Source organism: Anomaloglossus baeobatrachus, chromosome 1, assembly GCF_048569485.1.
Source record: "Anomaloglossus baeobatrachus isolate aAnoBae1 chromosome 1, aAnoBae1.hap1, whole genome shotgun sequence".
NCBI lineage: Eukaryota > Metazoa > Chordata > Amphibia > Anura > Aromobatidae > Anomaloglossus > Anomaloglossus baeobatrachus.
In genome coordinates, this window is record NC_134353.1 from 633,012,126 (window position 1) to 633,029,694 (window position 17,569).

Genomic DNA, 17,569 nt, shown 5'->3' on the forward strand with positions numbered 1-17,569 from the left:
ATTGGAAAATATCAAACTACATGTGGTACTGTCTTTTGGATGAGCTAGAATTATGGCCCACTGCTGCTCCTTATCTGAACATTTGGAAATAACCTTACATTTCAGCTCCTTATTACTCACCGTTATGTAGTCATATACACAGTGTGAATTATTTCCTAGTATGATGATGGTGACAATACCGATCCTCGTCATCCAGCAGGCATCTGTGGGAGACAAGCAGAAATAGTCCTATATTCTGTATAATAGCTCAAACACAAATATACACTTTAGATTTATTTGACTTCCATTACTTTGCCTCATAAAGCTGTATGGTAGCCGGCCCCAAGATTCTATAGGTCATGTGACTCTAAAATACATCAAGATATGTTGTCATACTATTTAACCCCTTCCCTCCTCAGTCAATTTTCATTTTTGCGGTTTAATTTTTTCCCTCTCCCTTAATAGCCAGAACTTTTTTATTTTTACACTCAGACATAGGAGGACTAGTTTTTTGGAGGACAATAAAAAAATTTGGTTTGTGTCGCCATTTCACAAGATCCGTAATTTTTTAGATTTCCATCAATGGAGATGTTCGGACTTGTTTACTTTGTAGCAAGTTGTTGTCTTTATTTTTAGAATTTTTAGTGTTTTTTGGTGACGGCCAAACTGCAGTTGTGGTGTTTTGATGTTTTTTACTGCTACAGTGTTTACCAGTCGGTTTAATTCATTTAATATTTTGAGAGATCAGACTTTTCCAGATGCAACCATATCACATATGAATATATTTTCTTTTTTACATTTCTTTATTGTTATCTAGGGAAAAGGAGAGTGATTCAAATTTTTATCTTTTTTTTTTTATTTAGATAAAAATAAATCTACTTTTTACTGTATTTGTTAGTCACCTTAGTGGTCTTGAACCTGTGGTCACTTGTACTATATGCAGCAATACCGCAGAATTGCTGTGTGTAATGAAAATGACAGATTCCACAGGCCGGACACATTATGTGGTAGTACTGATGAAAGAGTCTGGTTGACTCAGAAACGCGTCCATAAACAAACCACTTTTCATTCATCTACCTCTGGATTTCTCTTCAATTGGGCAGCACAGATTTGAATCTATCCCATAGAAAAGCTATATTAACCATGTCATGCTTACATGGTTAAAAAGGTTGTCCACTATTACATTGATGGCCTTTCCTTAGGATAGGTCATTAATTTCTGATCGGCCGGGGTCCGACACACCGACCCCATTCAATCATCTGTTCTTGGTCTCAGCGGCAGAAGCAGACTGCCGGAAGTGCTCAGTTCCGGAGCTGCTCTGTCAACCGATAGCTGCCACGAGCGGGTACTGCACATTCCCCTCCTTTGAATGGGAGGTGGAGCCCGGCCACTATCATAAGACGGGGCAACTCCGAAACTGAGCATTTCCAGACACCTGCTGCCACCGCCAGGATCAAGAACAGTTGATCTGCAGGGCTACGGGGTGTTGGACCCAGGCCAATCAGACATTGATGACCTATCCTAAGGATTTGCTAGTAAAGTAAAGTGGGCTCACTAACATCCAACCTTGCCCAGATATTCTCCAGGAATAAAAGATTGAAAACAAAAATAAAAGATCCAGCAATGAAGACATTTCCAATAAATGTAAGGTATAATTATAGAAAATGTTGACTTATCTCTTGATCTGTATTATTACTACCTAGAAGAATAAAACATATTTTTATTGAAAACTCCTTCATTCCAATATCTTTTTTTTTTTTTTTAAATTAAATGTACATAGCTATTTTTGTAATATAATATCATAGGTATAATTGTAATTAGTATATTTAATGACATCAGTGTAATACAGGATATTCCACTGGTGTATTAATATAACTCCCTATTTATGTTAATGCTACCTGCTAACATGTAACCCAGTAGGGTGTTGTCAATATAATTGTAGTATAATGGTAGAATTGAAATTTCATTTTTTTTTCTCACGGTTATAGATAGCTGAAAGTTTTTATATTTGATTGTCTCTAAAAATCACAATTTAACATAGGTTTGTGGAGAACAAAAAATAAATCTGGCCATACATGTCCTAAATCTACAGATTGAGTAGAATAATATCAGTTTGGTTCATTTTTCCTGTGATAGAATTTCTATCAACAGTAGAAGCTACACGGACAGGTAAATAGATATAATTGGTGTCTGGTTTATACTGCATAAGCCCAACATGAAAATGTATATACTCATACAGAAATACTGTGAAAAAGAATGCATCTGGGTTGCAGAATGCATTGATATAAAAATGTACTTTATTGGTACAGATAAATAAGGCCTAAAAATGTGCCATACAACAATATGGCAATCTCATCTGAGCAAAAACACAAAGTAAAAATATTAAGTAAGATAAATCACATAAAGACAAACTTGTGTCTATTGAATAAATCAAGTGGATCCAAAAGATGGCTACATGGCTATGTATAGGATGGAGATCACAAAACCAGCCACAGGAAAAAAAGTGTAATATTAATGAATATACAAAAAAACACAATGATGTGGTGAGAAACCTAAAAGAAATAGTTAATTAGGAATACAGCCAAAGTCACACAACCATATCTTAGCTTATCAAAGCCTCCATCTATACCCATAAACAAGGGGCACCGTGAGCATAGGCCTAACCCCGACTTTCGTTTCGGTTGAACCTTCTTCAGGGGTGAAATGCAAAGGATAGTAGTAATGGAGTTAATAATGGATGCTATTTTTATCTCTAAATGTGCCCATATACCTTCGATAGATGTAAACCAAAAGCTTTCCCTCTGACCTCTACATCTACTTGCATACTCAATATAGCTGAGCGTGCATGTAGTCCCTCTTCTGAGAGAAATGTATTCTGCACGTGGAAATACGTACACCCAAAATTTTTCTCCAGCACCTAATACACATGATCACGTGGTACCTCCGAAATCAGAGGGTTTAGTATAATCTCATTACCACAAATCAGAAATTATCCATGATCCATAAGATGAAGGAAGATTTTCTGGCCGCTAGAGGTCCAATTGTTGTGAGCCATTGTGATCCCAAGAACGGTATTCTCCAGAGCTCCATCTTGAATGATGTTGAGGTGCTCATAATTGGCGTCTGATCTATTCATTGTTCATGTAACTGCCGGACTGTGATGTACTCTACTTTCCTTAGTAGTCCCATAGACAGTGAATGGAGGTTGGAGCATGCACGCACACCTCTACTCCATTCAAAGCAGCGCCCTTTCTCATGGTTCTTAAATCCTGTTTTTGGTATTGTTGGAGATTCCAATGATCATACTTGTGGATAGAGGATAACTTGTGATTTGGGGAAAACAATAAACCTCCAAGAGCTTTCCAAGAACAATTGATCATAGGTAAAGTGTGGACATTGACATCGCCACCTTTGAGGACATTTTTTTGTAATAAAATTGTGTTTTGGACTAAAAATTACTTTTGAAATTAGGTTTCATTACAAATTTTGCACCATTTGGCTTTTACAGGCTTTTTCTTCTCTTTCACATTCAACTTCAATGTTGAGCGGACTAATCATCCTCTCCAAATTGTAAAACACCCCACATGGGAAAGCTGCATTCCTATTGGAGGAGGCTGATGAAGCGTTCTGGTCACATGCTCCTCCACCAGCAGCAATTGTATGGACAGAAGACTTGGGGGGAAACTGACTAACAAGAAAGTGGCTGACCCCTTTAACTGAGAATCTGTCAGTGAGCTCCTTTTTCTTTTTAGCTCCTTTCAGCTGATTTTTGGCCACAGACTAATTTAAAGTTGAATGTAGAGAAAAACAAAGAGCTTGTAAAAGCAAACCAATGAAAAATTTGTAATGAGCCCCACACCAGAACTGATATGTACTCGAAAAATATATGGATTTAGGTAAAAAACAAAAATATTGGCCAACAAATTTCCTAAATGTTCAAATTCGCCTAAATAACTCTTTACTTTTTAATTTTTTTTTCACAATGTCTCCTTCAACATGTTTCCTCATTAGATAAATGCAGGCTAATCTCAGATACTACAATAGAATACATCACAGCATCAACTAAGTGGTTGACAGCAGTGAAGAATTTTGTGGGAAAAATCTCACTTCTTTGTGGTGATTTGACCCCAATATTACAGGGGTCTAACCACAACACTGTCTACTTTCAGAAACCAAATCTTTTCACTACTAACCCAAGGCGGCTTTACCACTGACAATATATGAAAGCTATACAGTATATAGCCTGGTCACAATGCAGAATATATCAGATGACAACCATAGTACACATGAGCAGCGTGTCACCACATGTTAGTGCCATTTTCAACACCAGTGATACAACAAAGAATTTGGAGAAGAACAAAGATAAACATTTTTCTACCAATAATTATTAAGTCTAAAAGAAATGACTTAGCTACAGTATGATATTACTATTTGTATTATATGTACGCCATAACAAAACATCAAACGTATTTCCACTTGGATTTCATAATCAACCATCAAGCAAAAACACTGCGTCACTAAAGACAAATCATTGATGTTGTCACCTTTGTACCCCCTGGTATCCGTACGGAGGCCAGAATAAAGGGCGGGTTTTCGAGTACAGCTTAGTGTTCATACACCAGATGCCAAACTAGAAACATTGTGACCATTACATTATTTTATTTGCATTATTTTTTTTTTTTTTTTTTATAAAAAAACAATTTCTATGTTTTTTTAATGGAAATGTTTCCGCTGGTCAATCCTTTTTATTCTTTTTTTCCCTCCATTTATACAGATTTTTAATAAAAAGTCTAGAATAATCTAATTTGTAATTCCACTTTTTACTCCAGTTTCAGATAAATCAAATCTATTCATATAATAACCATTTTGGTATATAAAGTATTGTCTCTATATTTTAATACAGTATAAACTGAAGGGTAAAAAAATAATTGTTCATTAATATACAAGATATAATAATACAGCAAGACCAACCTTGATGGACATGAACGTGTATGGTCAACTAACACTACAGTTTTGCCTTGGGTGTCTCATGCAAATTTGCGGATAGTGAATGTAGAGTTGTGATTTGGAACCCTTGTTCCAATAACATGTAAGAGAAAGGTGATTCCTTTGGTATTACAATAAAATTACATAGCAAAAGATATAGGATTAGGAATTATGCTGGAGAACTACATGCACTAATATTAGTTTTCATTACGCATGGAACTAGTATTTTTGCAAAACTGATACTTGATACTAGTCAAATGAATTTTTCATCTTTGTATAACTTTTATTAGCATTACCGCCATTAATATGTTTCCTCCTCATTTTCAGATGATCATTATTTACTCCAGTATGATTCATTCCACTCATCATGGTTTTATCTCTTATCTTAGGACCTCCTCCAAGTCTCATCGGGATGACTTCTTCTGTACCTCCTGCTCTCCTTCCCCGTGCAGCACCATCTGTCCCCATTTCTTCGCACACTACCAGTGATACCACTAAAGACTCATCACAACCTGTATTGACCCCTGAGACCCTTGGTCCATCACCTTTAAAGGCTGCTTCTCTCATGGGGGCACCTTTTATGCCTTTTTCACTTGCTCCAGCTGCCACTCCCTTGTTCACCCCCCAGATACAGGGCCCATATTTTCAACAGCTATATGGATTAAAGAAACGTCTATTTCCAATTAATCCAGTGATTCCCCACACTCTCCTAGGGCTGCTCCCAGCACCCCTTAAATTGGCTCCTGAGGTGGCATCATCCCGTAAGCCAGAGCCTTCACAGACGAAAGCTTCAAGTGATAGCAGTGGGGGTCAGGAACCTACACTGGGAGAGGAAGAAAGTGTGGAGCGAGATGATGACTTAGAAGATGAAGATATTCCAATGGTGGATGTGGCAATTAGGTACCAGTGCCAACGCTGCAAGACCTCTTATGACGAAGAGGGAGAAGCTGAAGCCCATCAACGTGCAGGCTGTTACACTGGACCTCCTCCACATCCTCCACCGCTTAGAGTGAGGGTCTGTACCTATCACTGCCTCTCCTGCCAAGTACTACTGCAGGGTCCCGCAGCTCGAAGCCAACATCTGAGGTCACAGCAGCACCGTGCACAAAGTGCATGCAGTGATGGAGCATCCTCTGCAATACCTCAACTCAGGCCAAAGAGTGCTGCTACCTCTGTGCTCATGGCTTTATAGAGACACTCTTGCTGTCTTATACTTCAGCTTTGAAGTTGTCTCTCTATTTTATTTCACTTCTTGTGTATGTTTCATTTACCCCCTTAGAGTGTTTGTGTGACTTCCCTTTTTGTGATTGTCTCCCTACTTGTGTCTGTCTGTTACAAATGAAGCATTCCCTCACTCAAGAATGCTTCCTTGCCCTTTCACCTGCTGGAGGGACACTTCCCTCTACTTTCATGACTGTCTCCCCTAGCTTGTTTGTGTGCCTCTCCAGCAGGGACGTATACACAAAGAAATACATCATAACACAGGCCAAAAAGAAAATGAAAAACCCTTAAACCTCTGCATAGAAATACTGAGAACCCAAAGCTTTTCTGGATTTTCTGAACCTGGTGCCAAAACAAGAGTGACCTCCCCCTGTCTATAGACTCTTTACCCAAACTCCCTGACTTGGGGAATGGGAATGAACAATAAACCAATGAACAGGGGGAGGGGAAAAAACTAAATATAACCAAAAGTTCCAAGACTTATGGAACCAAACAAGAGGCGATGCCCGCTCTCCTGTCACACATGCATGTACACATGTGTGTACATGGAGATTTTGGGAGTTTTATTTCACTATGGAATACAGCACCTCTCAACCAGTGACTTGAACTTTGTAATACTTAGGGGTGTTAATACCACTCCAAGAACTCTCGCTGTGATGCTTTAACCATTTGTGGAGGGGACAAGGGAAGGGCTTTATCTCTCTGGGGAGGGTTATGGGGGGAGGGACATTTTTCACTCCCTTGCTCCCCTGTATCGCTCTCCCCATACCTCACTCTTAATGTTTTAAGCTTGGGGATTTTTTGGGGGGTGGGGAGGGAAGGATTGGGATATTAAACCACCAAACAAGGAAACACAAGTGACATACTAAAACACAAAAATAATTACAAACTTTTGAATCCAAAGTTACATAAAAATGATGAAAATATTCACACCAAAAAAAATGGATGGAAAGATAGGCATCTGAAATGGACGATAATTTGTATCATGGGTTACAGAAAATGCTGTGTCACTACATTTAGTTCATCACTCGGAGCAGCATGGCATCTACATAAGTCTACAGGCGTGTGTTTGGTATGGACTCCTCTGTCATCTGAATAGTCTAGCTTGGATACTTATACATATTCTAAAAGAAATTCTATACATCTTTTCTCATATTTTCCACAGTCCCTCATTTATCCCAAGTCTTCCTTTCTTATCTTGTACAATTGTTTTAACCATTACTTTCCCTAACTGAGCACATAATTAAATAAGCCTGTAGGCCTGCAGCTGTTGTGGACTTGTAAAGGTGTCCATACATATTAGATATAAGTTGACTGAACCTGCCGATTTCGTGTAGGTTGATCAGTTTATGTGTATGGAGATGTTATGAACATTCCCCTATAGGATATGTTTAAGAGGAGAACTACCCTTCAACAAGTCCAAAGAGTGACTACTGGTATCAGCCAAACACGTTTTTAGCCAACCGCTATCTAAGATGTATGGATACCTTAAGGATATTCAAGGAAAGGTACACTTACCTTGGCCGCTATCATTGTGCATTAAAATATGTGTACCTACCGATCTTAAGAATGAGCATGGACTTTCTATGATGGTTTGCAAGTTCACATTAACAAGCTTAAAAACATCCCCACATCTCTATACAGATATGCAATAAAAAACATATAGAAACTTTTTTAATATAAATTGCTGCCATGAACACATATTATGTGCAATCTGTTGGTCCCTTCCACAAGATCAAACCTCTAGGTGCGCCACAGCTGTAGAACTGTAGGATGCTTTCAATTCTGCATTCTCATTGGTTATCTTAACGCTATTTACAACTTTTATTGGATTATTTGCATCCATCATCAGATATCACACATGTCCTTTACATTTTCTGCTGGCCACATTACTCGCCTTTTGATATGTCCTAATAATAGCTTGCCTTTTGCACCATCATTTTTTAATTTTGCCAATGGCTTCTCTAGTTATACGATCCCTCCTTCATCTCATAGGAATCCAAGAAGCCCTAATGCAGCAAGCCCCCTCTCAGCACATTGGTTTCCAACTATTTGTACATATTACACATAGCTAGAATTTTTTATATGATCATTCGTATACCCCTCCAATTCATTTAGTTGTTCTCAGTGGCCTAGAAACAGCCAAAGACCAGTTATGGTATCCACCAACAATAGAGAAAATCATTTACAATGTGTAGCATTCATAAGTTACAAAAAAAATCCTGATAGATAACCATGTTATTGATATTGAAAAACAAGTCACGTTATCCCATAATCATAGGGTTGCTATCAGCCTAAACAAAGCACAGGACACGAGAGGCTCTCTGACAATGCGCAAAGCCTGCAGTAGACTGCTCGAGGGACGTTCTTAGCTGCTCGTCGTTTGCAGATTTTTCAGTGCAATTCTCAAGTCCCTATTTCTTGTAAATGCATACATATCTTTTAAGAATTAAATCGTCAAACACTAATACATTAGGAAGCCAACCTGTTCACCAATGTCATTAGTTTTTTATTATTACACACCGAACATATTAAACTTTAAAACCGCATAATATGGTGAAAGTACTGGATTTCCAAAGGTTTCTTTCAATTGATTGATGTTTGGCTGATGTGATATTGAGCAAATGCTGTTTGCTGTACACTGCCACGTTATGAAATATTTTGATGGAATGATGGCTTTAAAAATGAGCTTTTTTTCTCTTTTTAAAATTTTAGTGGAGACCCGCATCAAGTGAAAATTATGACGATTTCTCGTGTTTTCACTTGATGAGTGCATGCGTTGAAAATTTGTGGCTGAATATGATGGTCTTAAATAAATATACATTTCCTTGCCTAACAAATTGGACAAACTTTAAGTAATATGCTGATGCATCAAATAAATCATAGTAATACTTCACTTAAGTGGCACGTGCGTAGAGTTTATTTTTGCAATTCATTTATAGATTCATTTCCCCTAAAAGCTATGATTTTTTCTCCCCCAAAAGCTGTTAAACATTTAAGCATCCAGTGACCTAATAATATTATCCATCATACCTGCTCATTGTCTTTCTTCAAGTGTTCTCTTCCCTAAATTAATCTATAACTGTTAAATATGAAGGTTATAACACTACAGGATACACAAAGGGTGGCACAGATTGGGCCTTGGACTTACTTAATGCCTTCGTAGATCCTGCAGGTTATATCATTTAATGTAACCAGGATTGGTATACTAACCAAACAAACTAACTAGTACCAAAGCCGTAAATCTGACCTCCAACAAGCACATCATGCCAGCTTAGTATAGGATATAGCCCATGCTCTTCCTGTATCTTTTAGCCTGTCTAGTGACCAGCTGCTCACCTAACATGGATTGTCGCATGCAAAGAGTTTGAGGATTTCCTCAGAGTGATGTATAAATGGTTAAAAAAATATAAAAATCTAAACTTAAAATGTCGATTTGGTGTTTGTGTGTTTTGTAAATCATTATGTCAACAATAAATCGACAACAGAATGTTGTCTCTCCTTCAAGCCATATGGTATAGATTCAGAATAGATCAAGCTTTTACCTCCCTGTGTGCGGTAGTAATGATGCATTGTTATTTTTTGGAGTCATTTCTGTCTCACCGTTATCTGGAGGCCTCTGGTATCCTTCCATCGTCATTTCCATTACGGCCATTGTTGAGTAGCTCTTGATGGTCTTCTTGGGCATGGCAGAATTTTGTTTGGCTTAGCCATTGTTGCTGAAACGCTAGGATGTAATATGGCACGACTAGACATTTGCACCCAATAGCACAGATGCATGCCACGCAACTCGTACATATGTGCCAACATCAAGCACTCCGGGAGCAGGAGCAATTAACACTCGTGAGATCAGTAAAACGAATTGGCGTGCCATCCTCTTCTTTTCTTGTACCATGTCCTGTCATATCCTTGCATGCTAGCTCTTTTAGACTCGGTTTCATGCATACCGTTTACGGCACAATGATAAGTACCAGGTGCCATCTCTAAGGGGGCCGCGTCTGTGCCAGCTTCTTCGCCAGCGTCTGTAGCTGTGCCAACTCTCGCTATCTGCCTCTTTCTGCCCATCTCTTTCTATGTATGTCTCACGCTGACTTACTCCCCGGCTGTGTATTTCTCTACCCCACACACTCTTTCTCTCTGCCAAGCTCTCTGCCAAGCTCTCTGCCCGGATATGCGCAAACAGGGCACAGACAAACAGATGCAAATGCATGAACACGCACACAGATGGCCAGTGCCCACAGCTGCCAGCTCACACCTCAGGGAGCAGAAGTGGGTGAGTTGGTGGGGGTGAAATATATACGATTGGATATTGGTGGGAGGGTAGAGAAGATGCTGATTTTTCGATGGCGGATGCATCTGCTACTCTGCGCACTCTCCCTCCTTCGTCACTGCGCTCTCTCTCCCTGTTGTCTCTTATAGTCTGTCATCTTGAAGGGGGCAGGTACAGGCTGGCTCAGTGCCACTCACATGAACCCCCCCCCACACATCACCGCTGGCTGCTCCCCCCTAACACACTATTTCAGGCAACCCCCTCATCATCACTACACAGCATTAATTAGCCGGAGAATTCATTATACTCGCAAATCCTAATTAACACAAACAGCCTAAAGGGAATTGGCAAATCTGTAAACGGCGAATTAAAGGGTTAACCATTTCTGTATTTTTATGTTGCGCTAATGGGATTTCTTCTGTCTTCATACTGAAGCTATGATACATGTATTGAGTGCCTTAGTGTAGAGATTGGCACAGTATTAAGCAACACTGGAACAGTGGGAAGGAAGCAAGGTTAAAAAACAAAAAAGTCAAGGTAGAATAATGCCACCTAGAGGAGGAAAACAGCACGTTTGGTCTTTAAAGGAATTTTATTACAATATCTTTCAAATATCCTTACCCACTCTTTACATGTGTAGGTTCACACTTAGTGATATTTCATGTGCTTTTTCATGTGTAACTCTATCCTGTAAGCATCACACATGTAGAAACTGCCACCTTGCTTGGTTTTCAGTTATTACATATCTGCTTAATGTAACACAGTCAGTTTTTTTTCTTTTTCCATCATCCAGAAACAATCTATGGTGTCTCCAGCATTATTCGATTGTCCATGCGAACCCGATCATGTCACTTCCACGTTTCTGTAGGAAAGCTGTTCACTTCACACATTTCTTGAACTAGATTTCCGTTATGTGTAAAAGACAACCGTAGCCGCATACGTAAAGGTACCTAAAAGATGACAAGTAATTATAAAAAAAAATAAATCTAAAATTGGGAAACGTCCGAATTTTGAACAATTAAAGGCATCTTTAAATTAAATGGTCAAAGGTGTCAAATTTCATTAAACCTTAGATGTATTTGTGCTCTTTCTTTCTAAATAGCTGCACTTTAAGTGGTTCTTGAGAATAATTCCAAAAAGGAGTACATTTTGGTTTATAAACTATATTCCAGAGGTCACTAGTGAGATATCTACTCTCTTCCAACAATCCCAAAAGGGATTTACCCCCAAAATGATCTTTACTTAAAATATTAATAACCCATTTTTCATCAATACTACATTGTAATACCTTTTGAGGGTTCAGAATACGGATAGACTGTGTAACCGATCCTCCACCAAAGCCTGGAAGCGAAGATCCACTAGGAGCCTGAAGCTGGATCTGAACGTTCTGAAATATAAAACATACAATATCAATAATTCAAGTGAAAGCAACTGAGATATTACATAAAAGTTAGCGCAATGTCCTCAGTGGGCTTATAAAGGGTGCATTGTGGACATGCCCAATAGTGACAGTACTTGATAACTCGGGTCAGGACTAGAGATGAGCGGTTTCGTGGAGGTTCGCTTCCCCGGCAGCCAACGAACCGAACCTCCACTGGCTCAAGCTTGACCCGAACCCCCAATCAAGTAACTGATTGGCAGTTTGAGTCTCCGCCCACGTACAGCCAGCCATAAGCAGATCAATTCTGGGGGAGCATGAGCAGACATTTTCAAACAATTTTTTGGGTTGCACATTACATGTCATCGTGCTAATGTTCACCCCAATGCGAGCTCTTCGAACAATGCTGAGCACCAAACGTTTCTGAGCTCAGCGTTGCTCGTGCGAGTGAAGTTTCGCATGTAAAACATCCGAACCTTGATTTTTTAAGTTGATGTTCAGTTCGAAAATCGAACCTCAGGTTCGCTCATCTCTAGCCAGGACCAAATTAGGTATGGTGGCAATTCAGCAAGAACTGCTATGTTAAATATAGAGAAGACCTCTTCCCTAAATTTCAATGCACATTTGGATACATTGAATTGCGATCATGTGTAAAAACAATTCAGATAAAAATTGGAATTGTTAATGGAAACTAAACTGGATAATTTTATTTATTGATACTTGGGATGTGGGTTCATTTAAATGCAATAAAATAGGAAATCTCAATCTTAACAAAAAACAACCAAAATATTTAAAACCAATGAAATGGTGGTTATTTAAAGGCAATGCCCTTTTTGGACGTCACGACCATGTCTTGATCGTCCACCTTCTCCATGGATAAAAATAAATGTGCAATATCACACAACTCTGCAGGTGGTGCTAAAGGTCTAACAATACAAAAGGGGGGGAATTTTCCATTTTTACCCAGTGATGCACGATAAGTAATAAAAATGTACAATAAATAAAGATGTATATTATATGTTTCGAGGACTCACCTTAGGTACAGCAGCCTGAAGCTGGAAGTCAGAGATATCACTAGATGACGAGTTTGTGGCACAAGAATTGATTACTAGAAGAGCAGGGCTAGATGGCGGACGCATGAAGGAGAATTGCACTTGAACGCCATTATTATTATAGGCAACAAGTGGCAGTGGAGCTGCTGTAAGAAATAACAGGTAAGAACATTAACATAACACACTGCTAATATGAAAACGTTCTCTAGAGATGATCATGTAATGCTAGCATGGTAATATGTAAGCACAAAGAACAAAATCATTATATAAGAGCTGATGAATGGTCCTGATGGTGTCTGTATAATATCAGCTTTAGGACCAAAATGATTTCCAGAAGACAAATATTGATAAACTGGACTGAGTACATTGTGTTGTAGCATCATTGACCCTTCATTTTAGCAAACAGCAACATAAAGTTTGTATAGCATTTAACGAATGACAAATTAATATGTCATAAACTATACTAGCAATTTCAATAAAAAAAACAACAAAACTTCTGTTCCTATAAGTTTTAAAATGACATAAATGTTGATTGAATAAAGGTAAATTAGAACTCAGTACAGCACTGTCATAGTTAATATACTGCTTCATGTATGTTCATAATAAAATGACACTAAATGTAAGTATACCCAACCTCCATAGTTGTTTTTAATCCCTTAAATTAATTTAAGGTATGCCATATATAACATACCATCTGATATATTGATACTCAGTCTCATCCATCAATAGTGAAGAGGACATGAACATGAAAAAAATTTGTACATAATAAATGAGTATAACCATTAGAATTGTGGATAAAATCAAATATTATAACAGTGTGTTTGGATATATAGTAACTTGCTTTTCCATTTAGAAATAACCTTTCTATAGGAGACTTAGCACCACTCCAGTGTTTTTTTTTTTTATTGCAGCGCTAGAGTGTTGCTTTTAATCTAAAGCCTGCTTTACATGTTACGATTTCGCATACGATATCATATGCGATCGTAACCATCCCCATCGTATGTGTGGCACGTTCAATTTATTGAACGTGCCGCACATACGAGTAACCCCCGTCACACGTACTTACCCGTCCATACGACCTCGATGTGGGCGGCGAACATCCACTTCCTGGAGTGGGAGGGACGTTTGGCATCACAGCGACGTCACGTGGCAGCCGGCCAATAGAAGCTGAGGGGCGGAGCTGAGCGGGACGTAAACATCCCGCCCACCTCCTTCCTTCCGCATTGTGGGCCAGGAGCCGCAGGACGCAGGTAAGATCTGTTCATCGTTCCCGGAGTGTCACACACTGCGATGTGTGCTACCCCGGGTTCGATGAACAATCTGACGTGCAATTCATGAGGAATGAACAACGTGCGTGCGATGAACGCTTTACCGTTCAATCGCAATTACACTTAGCTGTTACACACTGCAATGTACGATGCCGGATGTGCGTCATTTACGACGTGACCCCGCCGACACATTGTAAGATACATTGCAGCGTGTAAAGCGGTCTTTAGGTGCCTGACCCTAGTATTATACTCGTCCTCCGGCGTCTTCCCTTCTATTAGTGCTGCTCCTGTCGGTCTTCAGCAAGTTCTAACCTGCCAGATTTCTCCAGTGTTTGCAGGAGCGATCTGGGAGTCACAACTCTATGTAAGTCTATGAGAGCCTCGTTCCTGCTCTCTTAGACTTGTATTGAGAGCTAATGACCATTATCTCTGACTTCCGGTAGAATTTACGGTTACATGATGGTGGTGCAAGACAGGAGAGGCACTGATAAAAGGTGAAGACACCGGTGAGGAATATAATGCTAGGGTCAAGAACTTAGATTAGAAAAAAAAGTGGTGCTTTAAGGAGAAGTTGTCAACAAAAAAAGTGGCCAGTTTTTGCTCCTATTTCATTTAAGCTGCTTCTGGGTTTATTTGCTCCCCTCCATCCTCCTCCAAAATCCACTATACAGTCTTAGAAATATGGGCCTTTATATTCAGTACTAATACCAATAGGGTGTGGCTCACAGAATTCTCAAGGGGGGGTCTTTAGATGGCTCCACATTGATATGCTGTGAGCCCCGCCCAGTTTGTAAAGACCATAAAAAATAGCACTAAATAAAAAAGTCCATATATGCAACCGTATGGCAAATTTAAGTAAAACAAGAAGTGAGAATGAAATAAGAACAAAAACAGCACTTTTGACCTGGTGACAGGTGTTCTTTAAATCAAGAACAGGTTCCCAAATATTACAATTCACTTTTACAGACTTCTCATATATATGCATGTATATACCTGAGTTTGGCGTTTCATCTAAGAGATCCAATAGGCTTCCCCCATTGGATACATTCTGGTTTATAGATGATATTCCTGAGGTCACTGGTGTGCTATCTGTAGATTCTTCCAACAATCCCAATAGGTCTGTAACCTACAGAATAAGCATGAGATATACTGTATAATGGAGGGGAGTGCAGATCTCAAGTGCATATTTCATCGTCTACATTTCTCTTTACAATAACATATATACAGTTCAGGAGACTCGCTGCTTTACAGAAGATTTCATCACTCCATAAGAATTAGGCTAAAAGCTAATTATATATGTTATAGCACACACTACATCAATGTGGGGTAATCTACTACGGTAGGAGCGCTGCTATAACAACACGTGGATATATCTAGTAACACTGCAGCTCCAGATGCTGAACTTCTCCCCAAGACTACTCACATGGCTGAATGGCTGGGTTACGGAGGGAGTACTTTTTGATTCACTGTTACTTTTTTCTTTGACTTCTCCAATGCCTGTTTCAGTTTCTGCTAAAGTCGACTTTTCTGCCAAAGGCATTTTCTCCAGGATGGCTGTCCTGATATCAGACAGGGGGCAAAATCAATTCATGTTTGCAGTTCCTATGCATGTGGATGATTAGTTAAAGGATTGTGCCCTTTCAGAAAATCTTGCTTCCCAAGCACAGTTTTTTTTATATGGAGGACACAGGCAGAAAGATGCCACTGCACATTAACAATATATGGGCTTTTCGTAGTTCAATAGGTCATCATAATGCACAATTCCAAATGTTTTGGAGGAAGAAATGCCCCCCCCTCACCTTTTGGCGGCTGCACAGGTTGCACCAATGATGTGTCCACCCCTGACCCGCGCTTTTTTCACCATCTCTGAGTCCAGTGTGGATTCTGCCTCCTCTCTTGATGTACCGTATTGGCTGTGGTGCTGATATCAATGTGGACAGCGGGGACAGCCAATCAGTGAGTTTAGTGACTCTGCCCCACTCAGCTGAGCTCACTGATTGGCTGCTGTGCTGTCAAACTTATTAGCAGTGCCATAGCCAATATTGGATACAAAGAAAAGCATCAGAGAATGAGCTTTGGACCTGGGGACGGTGAGCAAGGCACCTTTTTATTTTTCATAACGAACTGCTCCCTGATAAGATTTTCTGAAAGAGGACAACCCCCCCTTTAAATTAAGTGACTTATACTGTATTTGCTACAGTGATAAATGCTTTATGCACATATTTTTTATATTGGGATTGACGACAAGTTCTCACTTGGAAAACGCTTTTTCATAAGTGTCTATGTCACAAACCACCGGGGGGGTCACTCAGAAATCCCCCGCGCTGGCTACCAGTACGTCACAATCGGGGGGTAACAAGTGGGTGTCACCCCTCCTTTATACCTCCCGACCGACAGACAGAGCACGTGACGCGCTCTCTAGCGCCCCTCTTATAGTCAGGCCAATTATGGAATTGCCCGACAATAAGCAAGGAGGCCGCTATACTACTTATGCCGATTATTGAAGGGTCCCCGGTGAGAGTAAGGTATATATTCCCCCGACCTCCGCGGGCGGAATATATAAAATCTCCCCGAATCTCACTGGCCTCCCCACAATAATCCTTGGCACAATTCGCTGCCACCAACCGATTTACGGTAACTATTAGCCGAACACACAGACGTGGGATTCAAGATCGAGATAACAGAACAGCCCAAGATTAATTATATAATTTAATCAGCCTAAAGCACACTAGAAACTACAATATATACAATAGGGAATCTACAGAATATACATATGTCAGAGTACAGTTACAATCAAAGCATGGGTTACAAACAGGCATACACAGTTCCAGCAGTTACCTTGTTGCGTCTGGCCACAGGGGGGCGCTGTACCCAGGTTTCTAGGATCCTTCCCACAGATGTTTCCTACACGTGCCCCCAGCGAAAAGAACACTGGAAAATGGCCGAAGTAGGGTTATCAACCTGGACAAATCCAGGTCCCCTCCTACCTTCGTGACCTCAGAGGGAGCACTGCTCCACCCCTGGCTGGAGTTATGGACAAAATCCACAACATGGAATATGGCCATAACTTTGCCTGGGAGCGTCGTAGGCGGACGCCAACGCTCTCATTGTGACAGTTATGAATTTAGCTACAGAACGAGGGGACTCATGACCTGTCTGCCAGTTCCCCATTGGCTGATATCACGCCTGGGGCATTTCCCAATGTCCTGCTCCCATAAAAAGGGTGTGCCGGCATCGTCCGCATGCGGAGACACCATTTTTATGGTTGCCATATTTATCGGAAATATGGCTTGCGAGATATGAACCATTTTTTACTGGAGTCGTTCTGTCTGCTAGTTCCATAGCCTTGCTAATGAGATACAACTCTTGTTACAGGGTGACGGCAGGGAGTCATCCTGTGTCCATTGTTCCCACA

General features: G+C 39.9%; 2 protein-coding genes across 4 annotated transcripts in view; one reads left to right on the forward strand and one right to left on the reverse strand.

The window, feature by feature from the left end:
• ZFHX2 (zinc finger homeobox 2) overlaps positions 1 to 9,619 on the forward strand; it is a 124,431-nt gene extending 114,812 nt beyond the window's left edge. For both annotated transcript variants that reach the window (XM_075319226.1, XM_075319235.1), the window contains exon 10: positions 5,355 to 9,619. In XM_075319226.1, coding sequence (XP_075175341.1) covers positions 5,355 to 6,157 — 803 coding nt within the window. In that variant the 3' untranslated portion in view covers positions 6,158 to 9,619. The remainder of the gene's footprint in view (positions 1 to 5,354) is intronic.
• Positions 9,620 to 11,029: 1,410 nt separating this feature from the next.
• The window catches only part of AP1G2 (adaptor related protein complex 1 subunit gamma 2), a 63,733-nt gene continuing 57,193 nt past the window's right edge, over positions 11,030 to 17,569 (reverse strand). Inside the window, exons 18-22 of one of the 2 annotated variants that reach the window (XM_075319254.1) lie at positions 15,578 to 15,713; positions 15,148 to 15,280; positions 12,869 to 13,029; positions 11,745 to 11,843; positions 11,030 to 11,406 (exon numbers count right to left, since the gene is read on the reverse strand). In XM_075319254.1, coding sequence (XP_075175369.1) covers positions 11,305 to 11,406; positions 11,745 to 11,843; positions 12,869 to 13,029; positions 15,148 to 15,280; positions 15,578 to 15,713 — 631 coding nt within the window. In that variant the 3' untranslated portion in view covers positions 11,030 to 11,304. Of the gene's footprint in view, positions 11,407 to 11,744; positions 11,844 to 12,868; positions 13,033 to 15,147; positions 15,281 to 15,577; positions 15,714 to 17,569 lie in introns of both variants that reach the window. The other variant, XM_075319246.1, reaches the window with a different exon arrangement.